This window comes from Leptinotarsa decemlineata, unplaced genomic scaffold (genome assembly GCF_025532065.1).
Source record: "Leptinotarsa decemlineata unplaced genomic scaffold, Ldec_3_MD MMD2_tig00000505_RagTag_RagTag, whole genome shotgun sequence".
Taxonomy (NCBI): Eukaryota; Metazoa; Arthropoda; class Insecta; order Coleoptera; family Chrysomelidae; genus Leptinotarsa; species Leptinotarsa decemlineata.
The window spans coordinates 7434549-7455573 of record NW_027412549.1 but is presented as its reverse complement, the minus strand read 5'-3'; the positions used below and the strand labels follow the sequence as shown (position 1 = coordinate 7455573).

The 21025-nt window shown below is 35.4% G+C and overlaps 2 protein-coding genes across 4 annotated transcripts in view; both read right to left on the bottom strand.

Moving 5' to 3' along the window:
• Window positions 1-6566: 6566 nt before the first annotated feature.
• LOC111508861 (protein D2) lies at window positions 6567-8556 on the bottom strand. Its single transcript, XM_023164488.2, has 2 exons — window positions 8107-8556; window positions 6567-6976 (listed from the first exon to the last, which is right to left on the bottom strand). Exons 1-2 carry the CDS (start codon window positions 8468-8470, stop codon window positions 6711-6713), a joined length of 630 nt encoding a protein of 209 aa, XP_023020256.1. The 5' UTR covers window positions 8471-8556; the 3' UTR covers window positions 6567-6710.
• Window positions 8557-17140: 8584 nt separating this feature from the next.
• The window catches only part of LOC111508863 (protein D2), a 33750-nt gene continuing 29865 nt past the window's right edge, over window positions 17141-21025 (bottom strand). For all 3 annotated transcript variants that reach the window (XM_074173843.1, XM_023164492.2, XM_023164491.2), the window contains exon 3: window positions 17141-17584. In XM_074173843.1, coding sequence (XP_074029944.1) covers window positions 17291-17584 — 294 coding nt within the window. In that variant the 3' untranslated portion in view covers window positions 17141-17290. The remainder of the gene's footprint in view (window positions 17585-21025) is intronic.

The window sequence follows — 21025 nt, the reverse complement described above, 5'->3', positions numbered from 1 at the left end:
AACTGTGTTCTTTGTGCGAAAACTCCAGTATGCCTTTCGCGTTTAGTCCAAGTGATTGCATTGATATGTTATTAATTTTTGGGGAATGTCAGAAAAACTGCCGTCAAGCACAACGTCTATACCAAGAACGTTTTCCAGACAGACCCATTCCGTCACGAATGGCTTTTTCGAGAGTTGTAGAAAAATTGCGAACTGGGTCATTTCCTTCTACTATAAAGCATCGTCATCATACGAGATCTGTTAGAACTGAAGATTTAGAGATCAATGTGTTGGCTTATATTATTATTCATCCACATATTTCTATCCGTACTCTTGCAGAACAAGTCGGTGTGAGTAAATCTAATGTACAGAGAATTCTGAAAGAAAATAAATACCACCCATTCAAAATTCAGTTGGTACAAGGTTTGAAACCCACGGACTTTGAACGACGACTTGAATTCATTGCTTGTATTCAGGTAATATTACATGAAAGTCCTAACATATTCAGTCAAATTTTGTGGAGCGATGAATCGCGATTCCACAATAATGGAGTTGTGAATCGACATATAACAGTCACTATTGGTCTCAAGAAAATCCCCACTGGGTCCGCGAAAGTAATTTTCAAACTACTTGGGGTATTAATGTATGGTGTGGATTGTTCAATGGCCGCATCATAGGACCTTACTTTTTCAATGAAAATCTCAATGGATTGCAATATTTACATTTTCTAGAAAATGATTTGATCCAGTTGATGGAAGATATTCCTATAGCAGAACGACAAGGAATTTGGTGGCAACAAGATGGTGCTCCTCCTCACAATTCACAGGTTGTTACTGAATATCTGGATAGAATGTACTCAAATAGATGGATTGGTAATAAGGGTCCAATTCGGTGGCCGGCTCGTTCCCCAGATTTATCACCGCTTGATTTTTTCCTATGGGGTTATTTAAAAGATATTGTTTTCACTACTCCCACTTTGAATGTGGATGATCTGAAAATGAAAATTCGACTAGCGTGCAGTGATATTACGCCTGATATTATAAGAGCGACTTGTACGGGAGAAGTGATTCGACGTTTCGAAGCCTGGTATAATATCTAATGGGCATCACTTTGAACAATTTTTATGACTTATTTCTAGGTACCTACCATTCTTATGAAATGATTTATCAAGTTATATTATTTACATTGTTATTAATTAAAGATTTGTTTTCGAATACACCTCTTTCAATTTCGCAATTGTTTCATATTCAAAATGATTCCTGACTGAATTCCACAACTCAAAATTGAAAGCATTACTTCGAACACCCAAAATTTTGACTAATTTTCATGTGATCTGATGCAGAGAGAATAATTGTATGAGATATATTTAAAAATAATAGTCGTTCTCAAGATTTTTGTTTGAAGGTGATTGACAATGTTTCGTGATGAATTTTACTAGTTCGGACTTCCATTGTCTATTATATAAAATGATTTGAAATCCCTGAAACAAGTAAAAAAGAATAATTAAAAAGAATAGTTGAAAATAACAATTATATTAAGCAACAATAAACCTGAAATGAAATGATAGTGAAATAACCTACAAGTAAAAAATATAATAATTGAATAAATAAAAATTAAAGGAATGCAAAAAGAAGGTGATGACTGTCATCACCAGAAGACGATTGTAGATACCAACAATCGAAACGTCGTGAACTAACGTGACTTGGAATCTCTACACTTTTTTATTTTTTTATTTTTTTTATTTTATTATCTTCTTTTTGCATTCCTTTAATTTTTATTTATTCAATTATTATATTTTTTACTTGTAGGTTATTTCACTATCATTTCATTTCAGGTTTATTGTTGCTTAATATAATTGTTATTTTCAACTATTCTTTTTAATTATTCTTTTTTACTTGTTTCAGGGATTTCAAATCATTTTATATAATAGACAATGGAAGTCCGAACTAGTAAAATTAATCGTTCTCAAGACTTTACATTTTAAGCAATAACTCAACAACGCCGTAACCGCATTTCAAAAACCAAACATGAAATGATATCAGAATTTAACGTAGCATCTGAATATGTAATGATATACAGGGCGTTCTATTTTAAAAAATGGAATTTTGGTCTGTAGTACCTACACCAAACACCCTGTATATTTAAAAATTATATCAAAATATAGCTCTCATGAACTCCTAAAACTTTTGTATGAAACATTTTTGTGTATCTCCTTCAACAAACCAGATATTGCCTGTCACATAAAATGTGGGACACCCGGTATATATATATATATATATATATATATATATATATATATATATATATATATATATATATATATATTTACTCTTTGACAGAGTTGCATAACTGGAACTTTTTAAGAACATTTGGAATAGTAAATTTTCAAATATTCTCACAAGAAAGATGTGAGGTACTAAGAAAATATGAGCCAGGTGTCAGTTTCGTAAAATAAAAGCAAGTGTATACTTTTGTTCTGACATTAACAAAGAAAAAATTTTAATATTCAGTAAAAAAGAATTAATACATGTATCTATTTTACTAATTCTATTCAACACATTCTTATAATGAGGACAGGTAAGGTAAATACAAAATCAATTCTACATGTTCACCTTCAGGCGTATACAGAGACATACATATGTATATTTCATTATATACATACATATAGTTGATAAATTTCCATGTAAGAGAAATTTTATGTTGATACTGTTTCATATATCACGTTGCCTAGTGTTCATGTGAATGATATTTGTTTCAAATCCATAATGTTTATTTGCGGTAAAAACTGAGCAAGAAAAAGTGATATTCTCGTAACTCCAGTGATCAATGAGGTTTGGAAGTAGTCGAATGTATTTTTTTTATGTGAACCATCTATAGCTGCACGTAAAACCGATTGCTGCCATGGCGACGAGTCACTTTGCGCAAGCGACTGTGCGATTATTTTCTCACTGGTTCAGCGTTACGCTATCTCTCTCGCCATACTGAGCTCGGATACCGAGTAGTGTATACAGTTGTGTTAACTACAGTGTACAAAACCTGTATTTTACCAAGTAAATAATTTTTGAAAATAATTAAAATAAAATATGTCTGATAGTGATAATTTAGAAAGTGAAAGTGAGCAACCTCCTGCGAAGAAAGCAAAATCGCACTACGACACACTATAAATTCATCGCAGTACGTTAATTATATTTTTATATAATTATTGATGGTCTGTCTCAAAGGTCAGTAAATATAAAATCTACTCTGTTGGTAGATTGAAATTTACACAATTTTCGTAACATATTAAATTATTCATTAATTAATTTTAATGTCATTCTTATGAAAAATGATGCACTAAAACACTTGCTTGAAGAATAAATTTCATAAATATTAACAAAAGTTGTATTTCAAAATCAGCTGTTAGTGAGTAGTGCACGAGTGTTTTTCAAATTTGTTATCAATAGGAACTCAGCAATATCATAAAATTAATTAATCAATTAATTCTCTGATGGTGTTGGAGATTATAATGAAACATTTATTATAGATATTTATAATTTGAGATCTTCAGTAATATATTGCAATAACTAGCCAAAATTCTTGCGTTTACTGGAATATTAGAGTTTTATTAAAATTTTTTCATGTATATTTTAATTACATATTTTTTATAAATATTTCAGTACCCAACAATCATCACAGGGGTCACAAAATATTATTATTGATGTCAGGCGTCCCGTGACGGTCCAACATTTTTTTTCACTTTGCGTCCGAAAGAATTTTTGTATATGATCTATAGATCTTTGTGAAGAGTTCATTTTGATGTGGATCACTCTTAAGTGATCCACAATTCACAATTGTGATTCCACAATTATTGAAATTAGTATTTATCCACTGCTCAGAGTAAATCTATAAAAATTCAAAGAGGGGCTCCACAATATTTTGATGATTGTTCAAACATTTATTTAAACATCTCTCACGTCCTGGCATTATCAAAACATTTCAAACTATTAATACGCTCTATATAGGTACTATAAATAGAATGTAAGAACTGTAAAATCAATAAGAATGTTCACGAAAGAAACTTGTGAAAATTCATAAATTACCCATGAACTAAACTAGTAGAGTAATTTTTAATTCTACAATTCAAACTCAGTATCAGTAACGTCAAATTTGCTGTCACTATGTCACTGATGCCAACCTTATTTTCAACCACACATTCCCCTTTACTGCAGGTACCCCCTCATCTAAGAGAGCCCGTACACAAGCTACATTTTGCGGTCGGATCGACCACACAATTGCAGTCACGTTTCAGCGAACTCAAGCCGCCCATAAGAAATACTGTACTACACGTACACGAGCGTTCACAAAAGTCAACAGTCAACTTGCTGCTGATCTCCGCCGAAATGTCATCGCGGCATACGCCGTAATCACAAACGTGCAGTCGTACCCAACCGCGTACTTTTTCTCATATTGGTCTCGCAGCGTTCAATTTGATTTCAAAATTCTAATTAATTCATCAAAAGAAGTAATGGACATCCTGAAGTAACTAAAAAAATGTTTTTCGTCTTGCCGGAGTTTATCGAATAAGATATGAAAATTTCCTTCCTGTTGTCTTCTTCGAAATCCATTTTGAAACTGTCAATGAAAAATCTGACACCACAAAATATAGATGTCAGTTGCCTCAACTGCAAGTGCGGTTTATATGACCGCAAGTCGAACACAAAAATGTGGTTGGGTCAACCGCGAAGTGCAGTCAACGTGGCCACAATGTTGTGGTTGCCTCAACTGCAAATATGTGGTCTGTGTACGGCCGGGGTAAAGCGACTTTATTTCGCAACCCCCCTGAAAAGTAACTCCGATTGACACCCAATATTGAAATTCACACTAGAGTGCAAAAATGAAACAAAATCTTTTTTCTGAACATTCCCCTGATCAGAAATGAAAATAGCAGCATCATAACAGACTAATACCACAGACCAAGTTCACAAAAAGTACCATCCCAACATAACAATAAAAAATAGTAACACTAACCTCATTTATCAAAAAAATCTTTGCGCCAATAAGAGTAGTAAAGGTAATTCCAACAGATGAAGTAAGTATCACTTTCAGCAATGAAAACTGTGTCAAACAATATTTTTCACTCTTAAAAGCAGAAACATCCAAAGAACTTCAAAGCGGTGTAATCTACAAAATAGCATGTACAGAATGCAACAACGTCTACATCAGACCGACCGGTAGATATCTCAAAACCCTAAGATCGGAAGGTCAAAGAAGTATAAAGCCTCCTAATTTAGGGACAATCGTTAACCTTTTAGATATCTCGAAGGCCTTCGACCGTGTTTGGCACGAAGGCCTTCTACACAAACTGGACTAGATCGGGTCCTTCCTGAAAGACAGAACAGGTCACAGCAGACAGCAGAGTGCCCCCTGTCTGACAACAGAGAGATCCTCGTTGGGGTTCCACAGAGAGCTGTGCTCTCTTCCATGTTATACTTGCTCTACACCAGCGCTCCCGAGGTCCGAGCGTGTGAATGTGTCTTTCTACGCCGATGACACGGCTCTCCTCTCATCTTAAGTACCTCGGCCTTCTAATAGACCGCAGGTTCACTTGGAACCTGCACATTATATCAACTAAAACAAGGATCGAGGGCCGAATAGCTAGTCTGTACCAAGAGGTCAACATAAAATCTAAAATGAGTCTTAAAAATAAAATTACCATCTACAACACGCCATATGTATGCTTCAGGCGTCTGGAAAGCGGCTCCATCTAATATCTCCATTCTGTAGAGATTGCAAAACAAGTTAATGAGGATAATTGTAAATGCTCCTAGGTTCGTGCGGAATGAAGCTATCTGCAGAGATTTACAGCTGCCTTCCATTCGGCAGTTCATTCAGTCGAGAAATCAGCGAGTTTTTGATTGTGCAGAAACTCATGAAAATCCGTTAGTTAGGGAAGCTATGGATTATGCTGTAGACGACCCCTCCCGATATAGAAGGCCCCAAACCTCTGTCGAATGACGCCCCTATGCCCTCCGTTAAAAGATGAACAATTTTTTCATCCATCTCACCTCAGCTAGGTAGGGGTACACCGTGAAGGGCGGCACTGATGTCTGAGGACATTCATGTCGCCATCCCGCCATCAGTCATGACCCATTGGTTCCTCTAACAAACATCAGTTGAAATGGTTAGGGAGCCAGGCTCCAACCTGAACGAAACCAGGACGACTTTCCACAATCGTTAACAGAACTGCCTTAGTGAATACTAACGCCGATGTTTACAAAACTTCAGTTTTGATGACACACAAAAGGTTGCCAAATAAATGAAATATAAACGAGCACTCCACGAGGTGGTAAACATGAAAATTCTAGAATTAATGATAATAATTTTATTCAAAACGCGTTTCGTTACACCGTAGCATCATCATGTACTGGAACATCGATGAGGCTACCGTGTAGCAAAATGCGTCCTAAATAAAATTTACTGTTGAAATTCTAAAATTATTATCATGAATCTAGCTAGGATTTAGAATACTGAAGTACCTACCTATTTCGAAATTTGTTTTTTGCAACAATCCCAGCTGCAACTTGATATATTTACCTATATTAAGACAATTTAATTTGAAACGTTTATTTTTTTTCTATAATGATCACAAAAATCATACTTAAAGAACTTGTTTCATCACAGGCGCATTTTTTTCGTGAATATCAGCAAGCATTCACAACAGTGAAAAATTCGATGTAGATAATATTTTCATTTCATTTCAGTTTCAATTGTTTATGTAATTCGTCGACGTATTCATCATACTCAGCTTCAAAATAATTACCAGCATACGGAACACCAAGCTTATATTTAAGAGCGAATTTTCTCATTGAAAACTTCTCTCGTCCCTTCCAGTATTGGTTAGTTAATTTTGTTTCATTGAAATGCATTTTGCTGGGCTGTTTATAGAGAAGAAAAATATATCTATGCAAACCTGTACCCCTTGGTGGTCCGGCCCCTATATATTCTGCCAATATGTCTCCTAAAAATAATAATATTGATTGTTTTATTACAATGATTGACTGTATGTTAATTCGGGTCAAATCTTGCAATTGTATTTCAATTCGATTCAGTTGAAATTTTGCATACACCTTTAGTTTGGATAAAGTAATTTTACATTTAAGATGGCGGACCGCACAAAATGGCGGATTAGTTACTTTTTCAACACTCCCATGATATGGGTATAACAGGGTTTGCTGAAGTAGATGCGAAAAATTGAATGACGTCATCAAATGATGCTATCAAATGAAAGACTTCGCTGAAAAATAACGTGAAAAACTCAAGGATGTCATTGGGCGGTCTGCCATTAAGGGTACCTCATATAGAGTCTCGGCGAAGTTTCCAACACTGGTTAGTATGCTGTACTTATCTGTAAATAATGTCCGTTCAGAAAAATTCATCACTTTTTTTTGTAATACTGGGGCTAAAGATTTTTCTGGGTCCCACTGAGATTTTTGTATGTCTCAACTCGAATATGCCGTTTGGTGATGGATAATTTTGTGGCTAGTGGCATTTCCAAATTATTGAAATATACAATACATATACGAACTAATATTGAAATGAATCAACAAGGTTGTTTGAAACATTCAAATAAAATCAGAAAAACACTAAATTTGTACGAAAGTACCTATCTTCGCTAGTGTCTGCGAAATTAAACCTCTTAAAAATCAGTTCAAGAGGTGGTTTATGAGTAAAAAAAAGCATTGTAGTTTTCACGAAACACTAAATGAAAATCATTCGTTTTCACCTAATAAATAATACAATACATTTGACGTTCTTTAGTATTTGCCCAGTGTCACGTAATGAGGAATTGAATTGATTTTACTGAAATACAAAAGTGAACATGTTCTGAGATTTCGAATATTTATATATTTCGAATATAGCAAATACCATGAGTAATGAAGTTCTGAGTTGTTGTAACTGAGTATTCTTTGCATTTCATATATTTCATGAATATATTTGGTTGGTCGTTTCACCCTCCTTGATGGATATTGTGAGCTATTCTACGAATGTCGTATAAATTTGATCGAGTCTGGAGTTCTTTTTGAAATTTTTCAAAAATGTTTGAGAATTAACCATTGTTTTTTTAAGATATATGTATACTATATTTACCTCTATCAACTTGATAGTCCGCTATATTTCCTACCAGCCAGTGCAACCACTCTCCCAAATAATTTTTCCTCCGACTGGGTGCATCGGGGTCCAGCATACACAAGGTGCAATATACACCATGCTCTCTAACTTTCCAGTAAACTTCAGGAGGTTCTTTGACTTGCGAAGGATATACTATTGGATATCCCTCATGAATAGAGACATCGGGATATTCAATAACCAGTTTTCCAGTTGGTGGTTGGTCTATCACGTCCGGTACTATCTTCTTGGAATACCATCCTTTGCTAATGCTAGTCATGGTGTAGTTTCTGGAATTTGGATATTTTAAAAACTTTGGAGCATTATTAATAACTCCTTTGAACATTTTATGAATTTTTAATCACGCAATTTCTCGTTAGACATTCTGTATCTGTCAAACTGACACTGAACTAATAGAACCAATACTAGAGTGAAAATTGAACTTGACAGGAATGTATTACATGGATGTGAGTAGGTACTACCACTTCAAGACTTAGGCCCGGATCTAGGGGGGCAAGTGGGGCCTATGCGACGGGCGACAAGTTCAGAGGGCGGTCAAATTCACACTTTACCGACGTATGGACAACTCATCATTTACTTAACTTTGACCAACATTAGGCATAAACATTATTGGCGAGTAGCGTTAGCATAGTTCAGAATACGTGCCAGCACGCGTCTGGTCACCGTGCGTGCGAGAGTGATGAAGCTAAGTATATTTGAAAACTCTCTTGTCGATCTCTTTCTACGACAGTGTTTTGTTTCAAATATGTGTGTTGTCTGTTTGTGTTTACTATTAAGTATTTGTCGATCATATTAGATATTGGACAATGTCGTGGCCAATCTTATGATAGTGTGTCCAATATGACCGGCATCTATAGAGGAGTACAAGCGAAGATCGCAGAAAGGAATGAGTTGGCTCCACTTTTATTCGGTGATATAGAAAAGGATAACGGTTTCTATCTTTTGCAACATATTTTTACGTTTTACCACGTGGGCTGACCAATAATTAACTACACTGAACAATAACTACACTTAACATTATCCCATTTTAAATATAACAAACACTTCAACTAAAACTTCAACTACGAGTATTATTCGAATGTCTATCGCCTTACGACCGTACCGCACTGTAACTTCCACTTGACCGACTTGATATGCTCGTGGCATATCGTAATCGAAAACGATAGAATTCCATAGCATAGCATTATTCTCGCTACATCTGAAGCGGCAGCGAACATCGTACATTCGCGCGCTATTAGCTACGTCACAATTGGTATATGGCTAACAGTGGCGGCCGGTGTTATTTTCTTTGGGGCATGATTTACAACAATATCTATGCGCATGATTTGCAGGATGCTTTCTCTAATGTTTGAATTGCTCTGCGAATTTACTTCACGATTACTTTCACATCCGCAAGCTGTGAGCGAAATTTTAATAAATTAAATCTAATTAAAAATAATTTGTGGTCTTCTATGAACTTGGAACGCTTATTGAGTCTTGCAATCTTAGTGATAAAAAATCGAATTGTACACGTGTGAAATTATGACAAGGCCATAGATTTATTTGCTGAATGAAAAACTCGAAGAATAAAATTGTAATTTCAATTCGCACTCATTTAATTTTGGAACTATTTCACCTACAATTTTGCGTTCCTGATACTTATTCCTTCACCACACTCTTTCCCATTAAAAATAGTTCAGAAATTGAAATATACAATCATGGAAAAAAAGGCTCAAGATATAGAGATCAAGTTAAGAAAAAAATGATCCCAGTTTAAAATGGTAGTCTCGAAGAAAGAAAAAACATTTTCATTGGAATGAAATGAATAGAATCAGCATTCTACAAAACTCCCTTATCAAACAGAGAGAGTTTCAGGTTGAAGAGGTAGAAGTTACCATAGTATACTTCATATCCCAGAATCTAAACCTAATCATTTTTGGACTTGGCTTCAAGACCATGCAGTAATGTTTCAAGGATCAATCCAATATTGATTCCTTTTCAGTGTTGAGAAGGAAATAGGAACTCCATCAGGGATTATCTTGGAAATAAATATTAGAATAAATTGATGAACCGAATTCATAAGATCTGAAAGAAAAAAACATCAATTCAAAAATAGATTTTTACCCTACTAAAGATACTAGTCAGTAGTGAACAGATTCCGTTGAGAGTTTTTATTTATTTATTATGTGTTTCCAAAAAATATTTATTGATAAATCAATATACAAAAGAATGTAAGTAACATAATTTCGTCAAGTTGAAAACCACAGTCCAAACACAAAGCAGTTATGATTCAACACCAGACAGCTCTGTTTCGATGCGCCATATGTCTCATCAGTGGTGCAAGGTTGAACCACAAATACGTTGCTGGATTCAACTTTCCATAAATAACAAGCCTGAGTAAGAAAAATCGATGACATCTACCCTTACGAAGACGTCATCTATGGAATCGACAGAGAACTCAATCCGCGAATATCAAAGATAAACGAGGGTCAGTTGTGAAGCCAAGCTTCGACATCGACCGCTGACGAAATTAATAATAATAATAATAGCTCAGATAAAAGCCGCAGAGATCACCTTACTTCTGCGGAGACACAAGGATAAGCCAATGCATGGGGTCTTCTTCAATAACATTGGAGACCTTGGCTCATCAAAGCGCCTGATGTTCGCTTTTCTCAGGTCTAGTGGGTCGAGATTTTCTCTTCGAACTCCGCAGACTCTATCCACATCACTCTGTCAAGATGGTTGTTCTGATTATTGGAGTCCTTGTGGTGGAATGATGTCCTCTCTACTCTCGAATCTTGAAATCATACCGGCTTGCCGCACTAAGGCAGAAATCTTAGCCGCACAGATGCAGAAGGCTGTCATTCTTGGCTCAATGCGCTTGCTCAGGGCACATGATTCTCGGACCCAATGATCACTTACTCCATAGTGTGGGGAGTGTCATTGGTTGATAATGCTGGCGCGCCCTCCCGAATGTATCGAGGCTTCGCGGGATAGGGCCTGACCAGCGCACACTACGGTGAAAAAAAAACGCCTTTATTGTTTCCCAGCTGTAGTTGCATACAAATATTTAGATAAATTACAGAGCTAGTTGCTGATAGCTGAGTTCAACTCAGTTAGCACAAGTGCTACTGAATTGTTGTTCCACTCAACCTCAAAAAGATTCTACTTAAGCTAAGACAAAAAAAAAGTAATACATGAAAAAAATTTGGGATTGTTCAAATATCTATTAAGATGCTGGAGAAGACGTCCATTACTGAGACTTATTCTGGTCTCATATTGATGAATAATGTATAGGGTTGGGCAGTTTATAATTAAAGTTGGCTTTCGAACAAAAGGAGTTTGAATCTTTTCCGTAAAACAGAAAGTTCTGAATTTCTTATTTCTTTTGGTAACAGGTTGATCACTTGGCATATATTATAGCTAAAAGATCGCTTGAAAATTTCAGTTTTAAAACTAGATGGGTTAAGACACCGTAAACAGAAGTAAATTAATTCACTCCCGTCGTCGGTCTCTTTGATGTTTCGGGGCGGGGCAGGAGGGTGTCGATTAAGAGCTATTGTGCACCTCTGCACGAGGTTCGATCAAAAAATATGTGACCATGATCTGACTTCATCATTGCTACGAGGAGCTCCCAATAAATGTATCATATAATTGTGAACTGTTTAGGAGTTGATAGAAAATAAGACAAGGAGGTGAAATAAACGTATATTTTATATAGTAAGATTATACAATTCAGAACAAAAACTTATGCTAATATATTTAAAAGTTTTTTTAGAATGATGAGTTTTTGATTTTTTTTTGTTTTCAAATTTCTATTGGCAAATTTCAAAGTATAATAAATTTTTACCCTTGTGAAAAGAGAAAATAAATAATCCAAAGGAAAATTATCACAATCAGTGGCACATAAATTGTTGAAATGATTAAGAAATTCTGTCTCTAGTTGAATGATACATTGTAAAAATGAATCAGGAGGCATATATAAACTTTCAAACTGTTTGGTTACTGTATTACTATATGCCTTGAAATTACTACATACCTACATTTGTTTCATTCAGTGTCGTACTAGCCGCCGTGGCGAAATTTGTACATACTTCTCATGAATGTTTTCTTAAACATTTTCTCAAAAGATATCCACAAACATAGCCTTCTGGAGTAGCTAGAGTTCTATAATCATTTGTTTCTACTCTCAAAGGTTTATAGGGATTTTTTGGAACTTCCACAAAAATCTTCATTCTATACACGTGTCACCGATAAAGTCCGCATCAAATGGGAAACTTTTTTATTTATCGTTTTATGTGAAATTTGATTTTGGCAGTAGATTTTGCTTAAGAAATGATGTCAAATGGCGTCTACAAAATAGGTCACGTGATTTCCTTAACCTGTCAAAATTGACATTTAAAAAAGAAACATCGAAAAATGACATTATTCTTCAAAATATCCAAAAATATCAAGGGTTAAAAACATTTTCTTTTGTAATTTTATACCCACACACCAAGTTTCAAATCCATAATAAGTATTTTATATTTTCACTATTTTTCCGCACTCCTGCTTTTTCTACTTATCAAAATTTAAGCACACCTGTACTAAATCATTTATTTTAACTAAACTCGTCACCGAATTTCTTTTTTTGTAATATAATAATATTTTAAGAGCCTCTTCGATGTTAAAAACAAATTTTGAAAAATAAAAGTTGTCCAACTTGATGCAAAGTTCATCTAGTTTCAACGGGGCTTTCAAAACTATACAGTACTTGAGTTTTTTAATGAGCAAATGGCCTCACAATATGAATTAGAATTTATCCATTTTTTCAATGAATTTTGCCGTTCCTATTGCTGCTGATGGTATCTGATTGGAACTGACATAGGTAATCATCGCTGTAGCTATCGAATGACTGAAAACTTGACTGGCTAATTTAACCTTCATCCTTTGAAAGTTGGTTGGAAATAAATGAGAATCAGTAAGTTTGGGTGCTAGTCTATATTGCTTTTCCTTATCCAAGTTGTAAAGTTGTTCAAGATGACTTTTGTTCGTTGTATATTCATCAAATTTCAAAAAGTCATAGAGAAAATGGTTTCTGCTACATTTCAGCAGATGTAAAATATTTTTTTCTCATCAACAAAGAAATATGGCTGCTCTACAGTCACTTCGAGATCTTTTCTGGCAAGTTTATAAAAATTTGAACCTAAATCTGAAATGATTCCCCTAACTGTCAATCCAATTTTTGATAATTGCCTAACAGCTTCAATCGCAATAGTTTTTATACCCCCAGTATTGATGTGGATGAATTGGTAAAAAAGTATGCAACAGGCTGTTTCCAGTTCGAATGTATGCCTTTTGCCATGACTACTAAGGCATTTGCAGAATTTCATTTTATTTTGAATCATTTTTCTGAAATACTTTTTTGTTATATTATTGGGTTGGTTGTTGTAATTATGAAGTATGTCAATCGAATGAAATTCTAATGTTTTTTGTTATTGACGACAGAATCTAAGAAAAGACATATTTGCTATTTATAGTAGATTATCTGGAACATATAAATGGAAAGTTGGCTCAAAAAAGGTTATTTGAATATACATTTGATACTTTGGTTTCGCAAAGATTTCAGTGGAAGTAATTGTTTTCCTACAGATACAAATCAAAATTTGATGTGGTTCAACAATTATTTTCCTTTGTGGATTTCCAGTGGAACTGGAGGCATATATCTACTATTCGTAAAGTTCAATTTCATCAAATTAAATTCATAATAAAAAATCTTCATATTAATGACTTCACTATATATGGTCTATAACATTTATTTTATGATTTTCTTTATATATTCATTACTTCAATCTTACATAATGAATAATAGAAAACTATACCTTTTTTCGTCAATTGGAAATCTAAAAAAATGAATGTCGACATCACCCTGCAAATTACAGCAACCCAGAGCTTGACACTTGCTCATTTTGAAACTAGACACAATTTTTTCACAAAAACAAAACCACCACTTACAACGATTCACTCTGTAATAATATTCCATGCCTCAATTTGGCTCGCTTGGTAAACGCCTCAGATTCAGTCGGTTGCGCTGTAGTTCGGCCGCGCATAAAATTCGAGGTGGGGAATCTTGATCCAAATATGGCGGAGAGTGAACTTACTGGTGTTTACTTCTATACTGTGGTTAAGAGTACCCTCAAATCTGATGTTCAGATTGTGAACATCAGTCCGAAAAGTGATTTTCCTGTACAAATAAAGCGGCGTTTTGGTTTATATAATTTTGTTATATGAATTAGCAGCATTTAATATCCGTCTATTTTCCATTGTGATCCACCCCGTATCCCGTAACTTATGGGATATTCTTTGATATTTCCTGATTCCGTGAATGAGCCGTAGACACGAGTTTTGTACTTTCTGTATCTTCTGAGCATACTGTTTGGTTAAACATGGACCATATAAAGTATCCGAGTAGTTGAAGCGCGATAGAACCAGTGCATCACAGAGAGTTGTTTTCGTCTGTTTCGTGAGTACGTTTCGTGTCACTTCGTGACACGACTATCGTCAAACTTAAATCAGTCCGTTTCGTCTTTGACCAAGGCGTAATAATGACCAAATTCACGCCAGAACCACAGTGAACAATGACTGCATGGAATTGGTAAACGCCTCAGATTCAGTCAGTTGCGCTGTAGTTCGGCCGCGCATAAAATTCGAGGTGGGGAATCTTGACCCAAATATGGCGGAGAGTGAACTTACTGGTGTTCACTTCTATACTGTGGTTAAGAGTACCCTTAAATCTGATGTTCAGATTGTGAACAGCAGTACGAAAAGTGATTTTCCTGTACAAATAAAGCGGCGTTTTGGTTTATATAATTTTGTTATATGAATTAGCAGCATTTAATATCCGTCTATTTTCCATTGTGATTCACCCCGTATCTCGTAACTTATATGGGATATTCTTTGATATTTCCTGATTCCGTGAATGAGCCGTAGACACGAGTTTTACTGTTTGGTTAAACATGAACCATATAAAGTATCCGAGTAGTTGAAGCGCGATAAAACCAGTGCATCACAGAGAGTTGTTTTCGTCTGTTTCGTGAGTACGTGTCTGTGTCCATAAATAAGTTTCGACGAAGAATATGCAATTTGTATTTGTTTATATGTTTCTCAAACCGCAAGTCAGAGTCGATTATAACTCCAAGATTTTTGCATTCATTTGTGGGTTGTAAAGGAACATTATCAATCGTGATTGTAAGAGATTCACTTGTTTTCTGGCGATTCTATTTTGATCTGAAAAGGATGATATTCGACTTAGTGGAATTTAGTAGTATACAGTGATCTCTTGCCAACTCAACAAATGACTCGAGATCATTGTTAATTACATGCGTTTTCTACATCTTGAGGGAGAAAGCTGTGATATATTTGAGTGTCATCAGCATAAAGATGAAATTTACAGTGTTCTAGACTACGCAACATGTTTGATGAATAAATTGTAAACAATAGTGGACCCAATATTGAACCCTGTGACACACCTGACTTAAGTTTTAGATAGTTCAAATAGATTCCACCCTGGCACACTTTTTGTTCCCTGTTTTTGATGTAACATTCAAGAAGTCTGATAGCACTACCCGATAAACCCATATAGTTTAAAATAGCGAGAAGTAGTTCAGAGTGTCAAAAGCTCGACTAAAATCAAGAAGCACAAGTACAGAACAAAGACCCTCATCGATAGCCCTAATTATGTCGTCCACGATGTGTAGCAGAGCAGTGGCGCAGCTATGACCTTTGCGAAACCCAGATTGTACTTCCGGGAGTGGAGAAAACCGAGAGAGATGATTTTTCAGCTGTTCTTCAACTGCTCGTTCAAAATTTTTTGATAAAGTGGGTAAAACACTGTCCTCTGTCTTTCACTGCAAAGCAACTAGTTGAATACCAGAGTACAAACGCAACGCATTTATAATTCGACACCAGACAGCGCTATTTCGACATGCCATGGGTATATTAAGTTGTGCTAGGCTGAACCACACTTGCGTTGCTGGACTCAAGTGTCCTTGTAAACCCCTGTAAGTGAAGTCGACATCTTCCCTTATGAAGACGCCATTTATGGGATCGACAGAGGACTCAATCTTCGAATATCAGAGATAAACGAGTCCCCCAAGGTGGTCAGATGCAAAGCCAAGTTTAGACATCAACCGCCGGCGAGATTCTTCCTCCGTCTTTCACTGCAAAGCACCAGAAAGGGCTGTTTCGTCCTGACATAATTGTCATCAATGATGCTAGGCTGATTCACAAATGCGTTGCAGGACTCAATAGATCGCCTTGGGGTGCTTCGTTTATTTTTGACAACCGGTGACTGAGTTATCTGTCGATCCTATAAATAGAGTCTTCATAGGGGGAATATGTAGTCGATCTTATTTATCACATGTCAAGTTGAAAATGGTTTTACGGTATTCAGTTTTGAGGGTATAACTGTTAAAAATAATCAAAGTCGACTAATAAGTTTATTATTCGAAAATGTGTATTTTCGAAATGTATGAAAACCTTTCCAAATCACTTTTTTTCGTAGAATTCAATAGATATCAATAGTTATTGATGGAAAACAATTTTTTCAATTTTTTTCGGGCATATTTCAATAGAGCTCAAAATTTCCTTTTTATTTAAAATGTAGCGCACTTGATGTTTTGCTAGAGTCATCTTTTAAATACAGTGCTTTTAGGTTTTTTTATGTAGACTTCGAAACGCACACTTTGATCAAGTAGGCTTTGGACGATGTGGCGGTAAAACAGAATGCAAATGAATGTTTTCTTTCATAAATGATTTTATGATTTTATTATCCTTATCAATTAGTTCTTGAGTTCAATCATACAATTTAATGGCACAGTTTATTGAACTACTGACATCGGCAAAACCTACTTTTGAATGTTTCATGAGTAAAATTAGGACTCTAAAAGTTGATAGAAATTGCTCTAATAAGTATTGGTTAATGTTCTGTCAAAAAAGTAAAAAAAAGTCTTTTCCAAAATACAAATGAAAAAGAGTATCTAATAAATATGAAGAGATGTTTTATTCAATAATTCATAGTATCAAGAAACAGTTACTGGAACAGAGTACTAATACTGTAATTTAAATCTACAAGTAAACGAAAAACTTGATGATTGACAGTATCAATCAGTTTTATAGTTGATTTTCCTCAAAACCCAAGTTTTTTATGCGATGCTGGTACAGAATCATCCCACTGAGCTTGGAAGAAGTTTCCTCCAACAGCTTTTCCCAGGTTGTACTTCTTGGCAAACTTCTCCGTCGAAAACTGTCCACGGTTTCCATCGGTTGGACCGTGGCGAGGTTCATCAACTTTTAATTTCTCTGGTTGTTTGTACAAAACGAAAACATACCGATGGAGGCCGGAACCTTTGGGTGGAGCTGATCCTACGTAGTCAGTGATTACTTCACCTTCCAATATTTTGGATCCGGGAATATTGACGACCTAGAAAATTACAAATATATTTTCAAAAATGGATGATTGATCGTGGTACATTCAAGTGTTTATCAATGGTTTACCAGAATAATGGTTTGGCATCTTTACTTCGGGAATATTGTTACTAATCAACAAATGATAAAAATATTATTTTTGCAGCATTTGAAATTTTTTTCGTATCATGGTTGTGGGTCCCGTATTATTTCTTTCTGGATTATCAAAGGGACATGTATTCTGATGTATTCTTGATGTATTATGATGTATTCTTGATGTATTCTGATGTATTCTTGAATGGGATAATCTGTGTCTTTATTAGTGTTCATATGTTTCAGTCTTTTCTCATCGGCAGTTATTTAAATGTAAATAAATGTGTGTGTGCTTTAGTTGTATTTGGAATAGTAAAGTTTTTATGTAACCGAAAATGCATTTTTTTTGTCAATTTTATTTCTTTTCTTTTAAATAATCATGTTATTTTTGGCTTCTAGGTAAATAATACAGCATAGGAATATTTAGTTTGTCGACTCCCTAAGCCGTTAAAGTACACTCCTTCATGGATTCAGATTATCTTGTTTTTAGGGTAGAGTCGGGTGAGTTGACGACGTTAACAGAAAAAAAATAATTTCAGCTCGACATTGAAATTATTTACACAAGAAAATATGAGATAGTATTAAAAAAACTGAAATGTTTTGTTAACAAAAATATAAACTTATGTACTTGAGAAATTTGTCATCTTTCCCGAAGGTAGGCTAAGATAACGGACATATGCGGGTAAGTTGAAGTATAATCGGTACAAGATTCATGCCACATCTCAAGCATTGCGAGCACTGAATCCAGTCTTCATTAGGTGGATCTTCGAAGCTTTCATTGCAAGCAGGACATAATTTTTTCGGTTTTTTTTTGGTTTCGCATGTTTTTTTTCTTTTTGTTTTTTATTTCTTTCTGATTTTTAACGTGTTTTTGTTTTTCACTCGTATTGCATCTTTTTTCTGCCTTTCATTTTCTAACTCATCCTCCAACTGTCATTTCATAGGCGTGCTAGTGATAATACTGACATTCATTTTTCTACTTTTTCTGTTATCTAGCCGTTCATATTTTGGAAAAGACCATATGTCCAAGAGTGACACAATTTTTTTTCCTTCTCTTTGTCGGTTTCTGTGACGCAACTTTCGGTTGAGTTTTCTGATGAGGTGTGGCTTTGGACCCGGAGTAATGTCAAAAATTTTGGATGAAGTTATTGTTTCGACTGGGATTCGGCTTGAACTAGAATTTTTTTGAAAAATTGTCTTCTTAACTTTTGATATGGCCAATGTTGCGGTTGTGCAGGAAGGTTCATTTTTCTTTGGCGTTTTGTAAGTGGTCAAGACTATTTCTTGCTGTAGTGAAGGAAGAGAAGAAAAATTAACAACTGTGTTTACGAAATGTGCTAGAGGCAGCTCTTCATCCGCTAAATCGTCTAATGATTCCATACCTACTTGTCGAATGTTATGGTTTTATTTATCTTAAACAAATCTCTCCAAATAATTTTCATCTGAATAGTGATTCACTAGCTGGTTGTCGGATTTGTCGTTATCTGAAATAGATCTGAAATTATTTTCTTGTAGATAATTCTCCTTCTCCGTTGTTTTAGCTGCGGCATATTCTTCATCGCCAAAAATGAAGGGATCGAATGGTTCAATCCCGCACTTTCTGAAACCTTCAACCGCATTTCCAACCATTGCAGCCCTCAGATATGAGTTATAAAAATTCTACAAATATTTTTATCAGTGATTTTTTGACCAGTGTTACTGACAACGAAGAAATGTAATCTCGACAAAAATATGTTTTCAAGGGCCCAAAAAAAGGCACATCTGAAGGCTTTAATCGGTGTGAGGTGTGTGGCAGAAATCCAATCATTACTATTCCGTTTTCTCCACAATAGTTGATACCTTGCAAGGAAATGTGGTGGGAAGAATGATTGTCAACCAATAGAAGCACTGGATTTTCAGGTGTGGTATTTGTATGAGTTTTGAAGCGTTTCAGATGTTTCAAAAATATCTCCGTACACATCCAACCGTTTTTGTGGGCACTTCCTCTGGACCCTGGTGGTGCCCCAAACAGCAACTTGTTTTTCATTCGTATTCTCCCGAAAATAAAAAAAGAGGGGCACTATGTCCAAGTGCCTTTGCGGCGCTTACTACAGTTGTATTCTTCCCACGCTCTACAGTCACTATTCTTGTAACACGTCGAACCCTGGTAGGATTCAAAATCTTTAAAAGTTTGGTAGGCACAAAAGATAACCCACTCTCGCCTGCGTTATAGATAAGACTGGCCTCAAAATTTCATTTATCTCGAACTTCTCGAAGGATGTGAAAAAATTTCTCAACAGCAATTTTGTTAAAACCCATGAGACGTCCTATCGACGTAGGCTCGGGAATTCTGAGACATATTTTGAATTTCATGCGAAAAGACTTTATCCAGTCTTTGCCTGCTATTTTTGATAACTCATTAAACCGATGTGGAATGTTGTTCTGCTCTGCATATCCAGATGCTAGTCTCTCGAGGTGAACTTTTGTGAGCCGAATGCCCTTCTGTCGATATCTGTTATATAGTTGGCAAGAGACTGACTTTGATCTCAACTGAAAGTATTGCAGTATCTTCCACCATGTAAGATACGGGTAAGGTGCGGGTAAGATGACGAAGTTCGTCATCTTACCCGCACCATCTTACCCGATGAGGTTATGTTTGAAGCCGGAGAGCATATTTCCACGACAAACATGATATCGATAATAATTGTAGTGACATGCTATGAAATGCATTCATTACTAGTAATTGAGCACAATCAAATGTCAACATACCTTAAACAGTTGGTTAGGAAGCTTATTTAATACAATGGTTATGTTACAGCAGATATGCGAGGTACACTCATTTGTACTGTATCCGCAAATTGTTCCGCAGCGTTGCAGGGTTGCGTTCCTAACTTAACTCCCCTACTATTGGCGAGATGACGGCACCATGCAGAAAACCTACACTGTTACTTTTCAAAAAATTACTAGCCGTTTGTCATCTTACCTACGTCGTCAACTTACCCGACTTTCCCCTACATGTTTTAATGAAATCAACCATCCGATTTTTGGTGTGATTGGTCTACTTCGGAACTGATAAGTATGATATGTAGAATTTGGAACCTCTGGCGTGAAATGAATCCATTGAAAACACTTTTCCCTTACCAGAAAAAAATGCTGTCTCTCCACGTGCGTTTCGCTAACCAAGTTAGCATCATCAGACATATTTTTTATAAGATGTGTAGGTAAAAATTAGTTATCAGTCAACTATTAAATAACAATAACAGAATACTAGGAATTGATTAATTGACCCTCATTGTGCATAGTTATCATTTGTGTAGATGCATATAAAGACATTAACATAACATCTAAGAAATAATTTTGGACGCGCGTCAAGAGACAACATTTT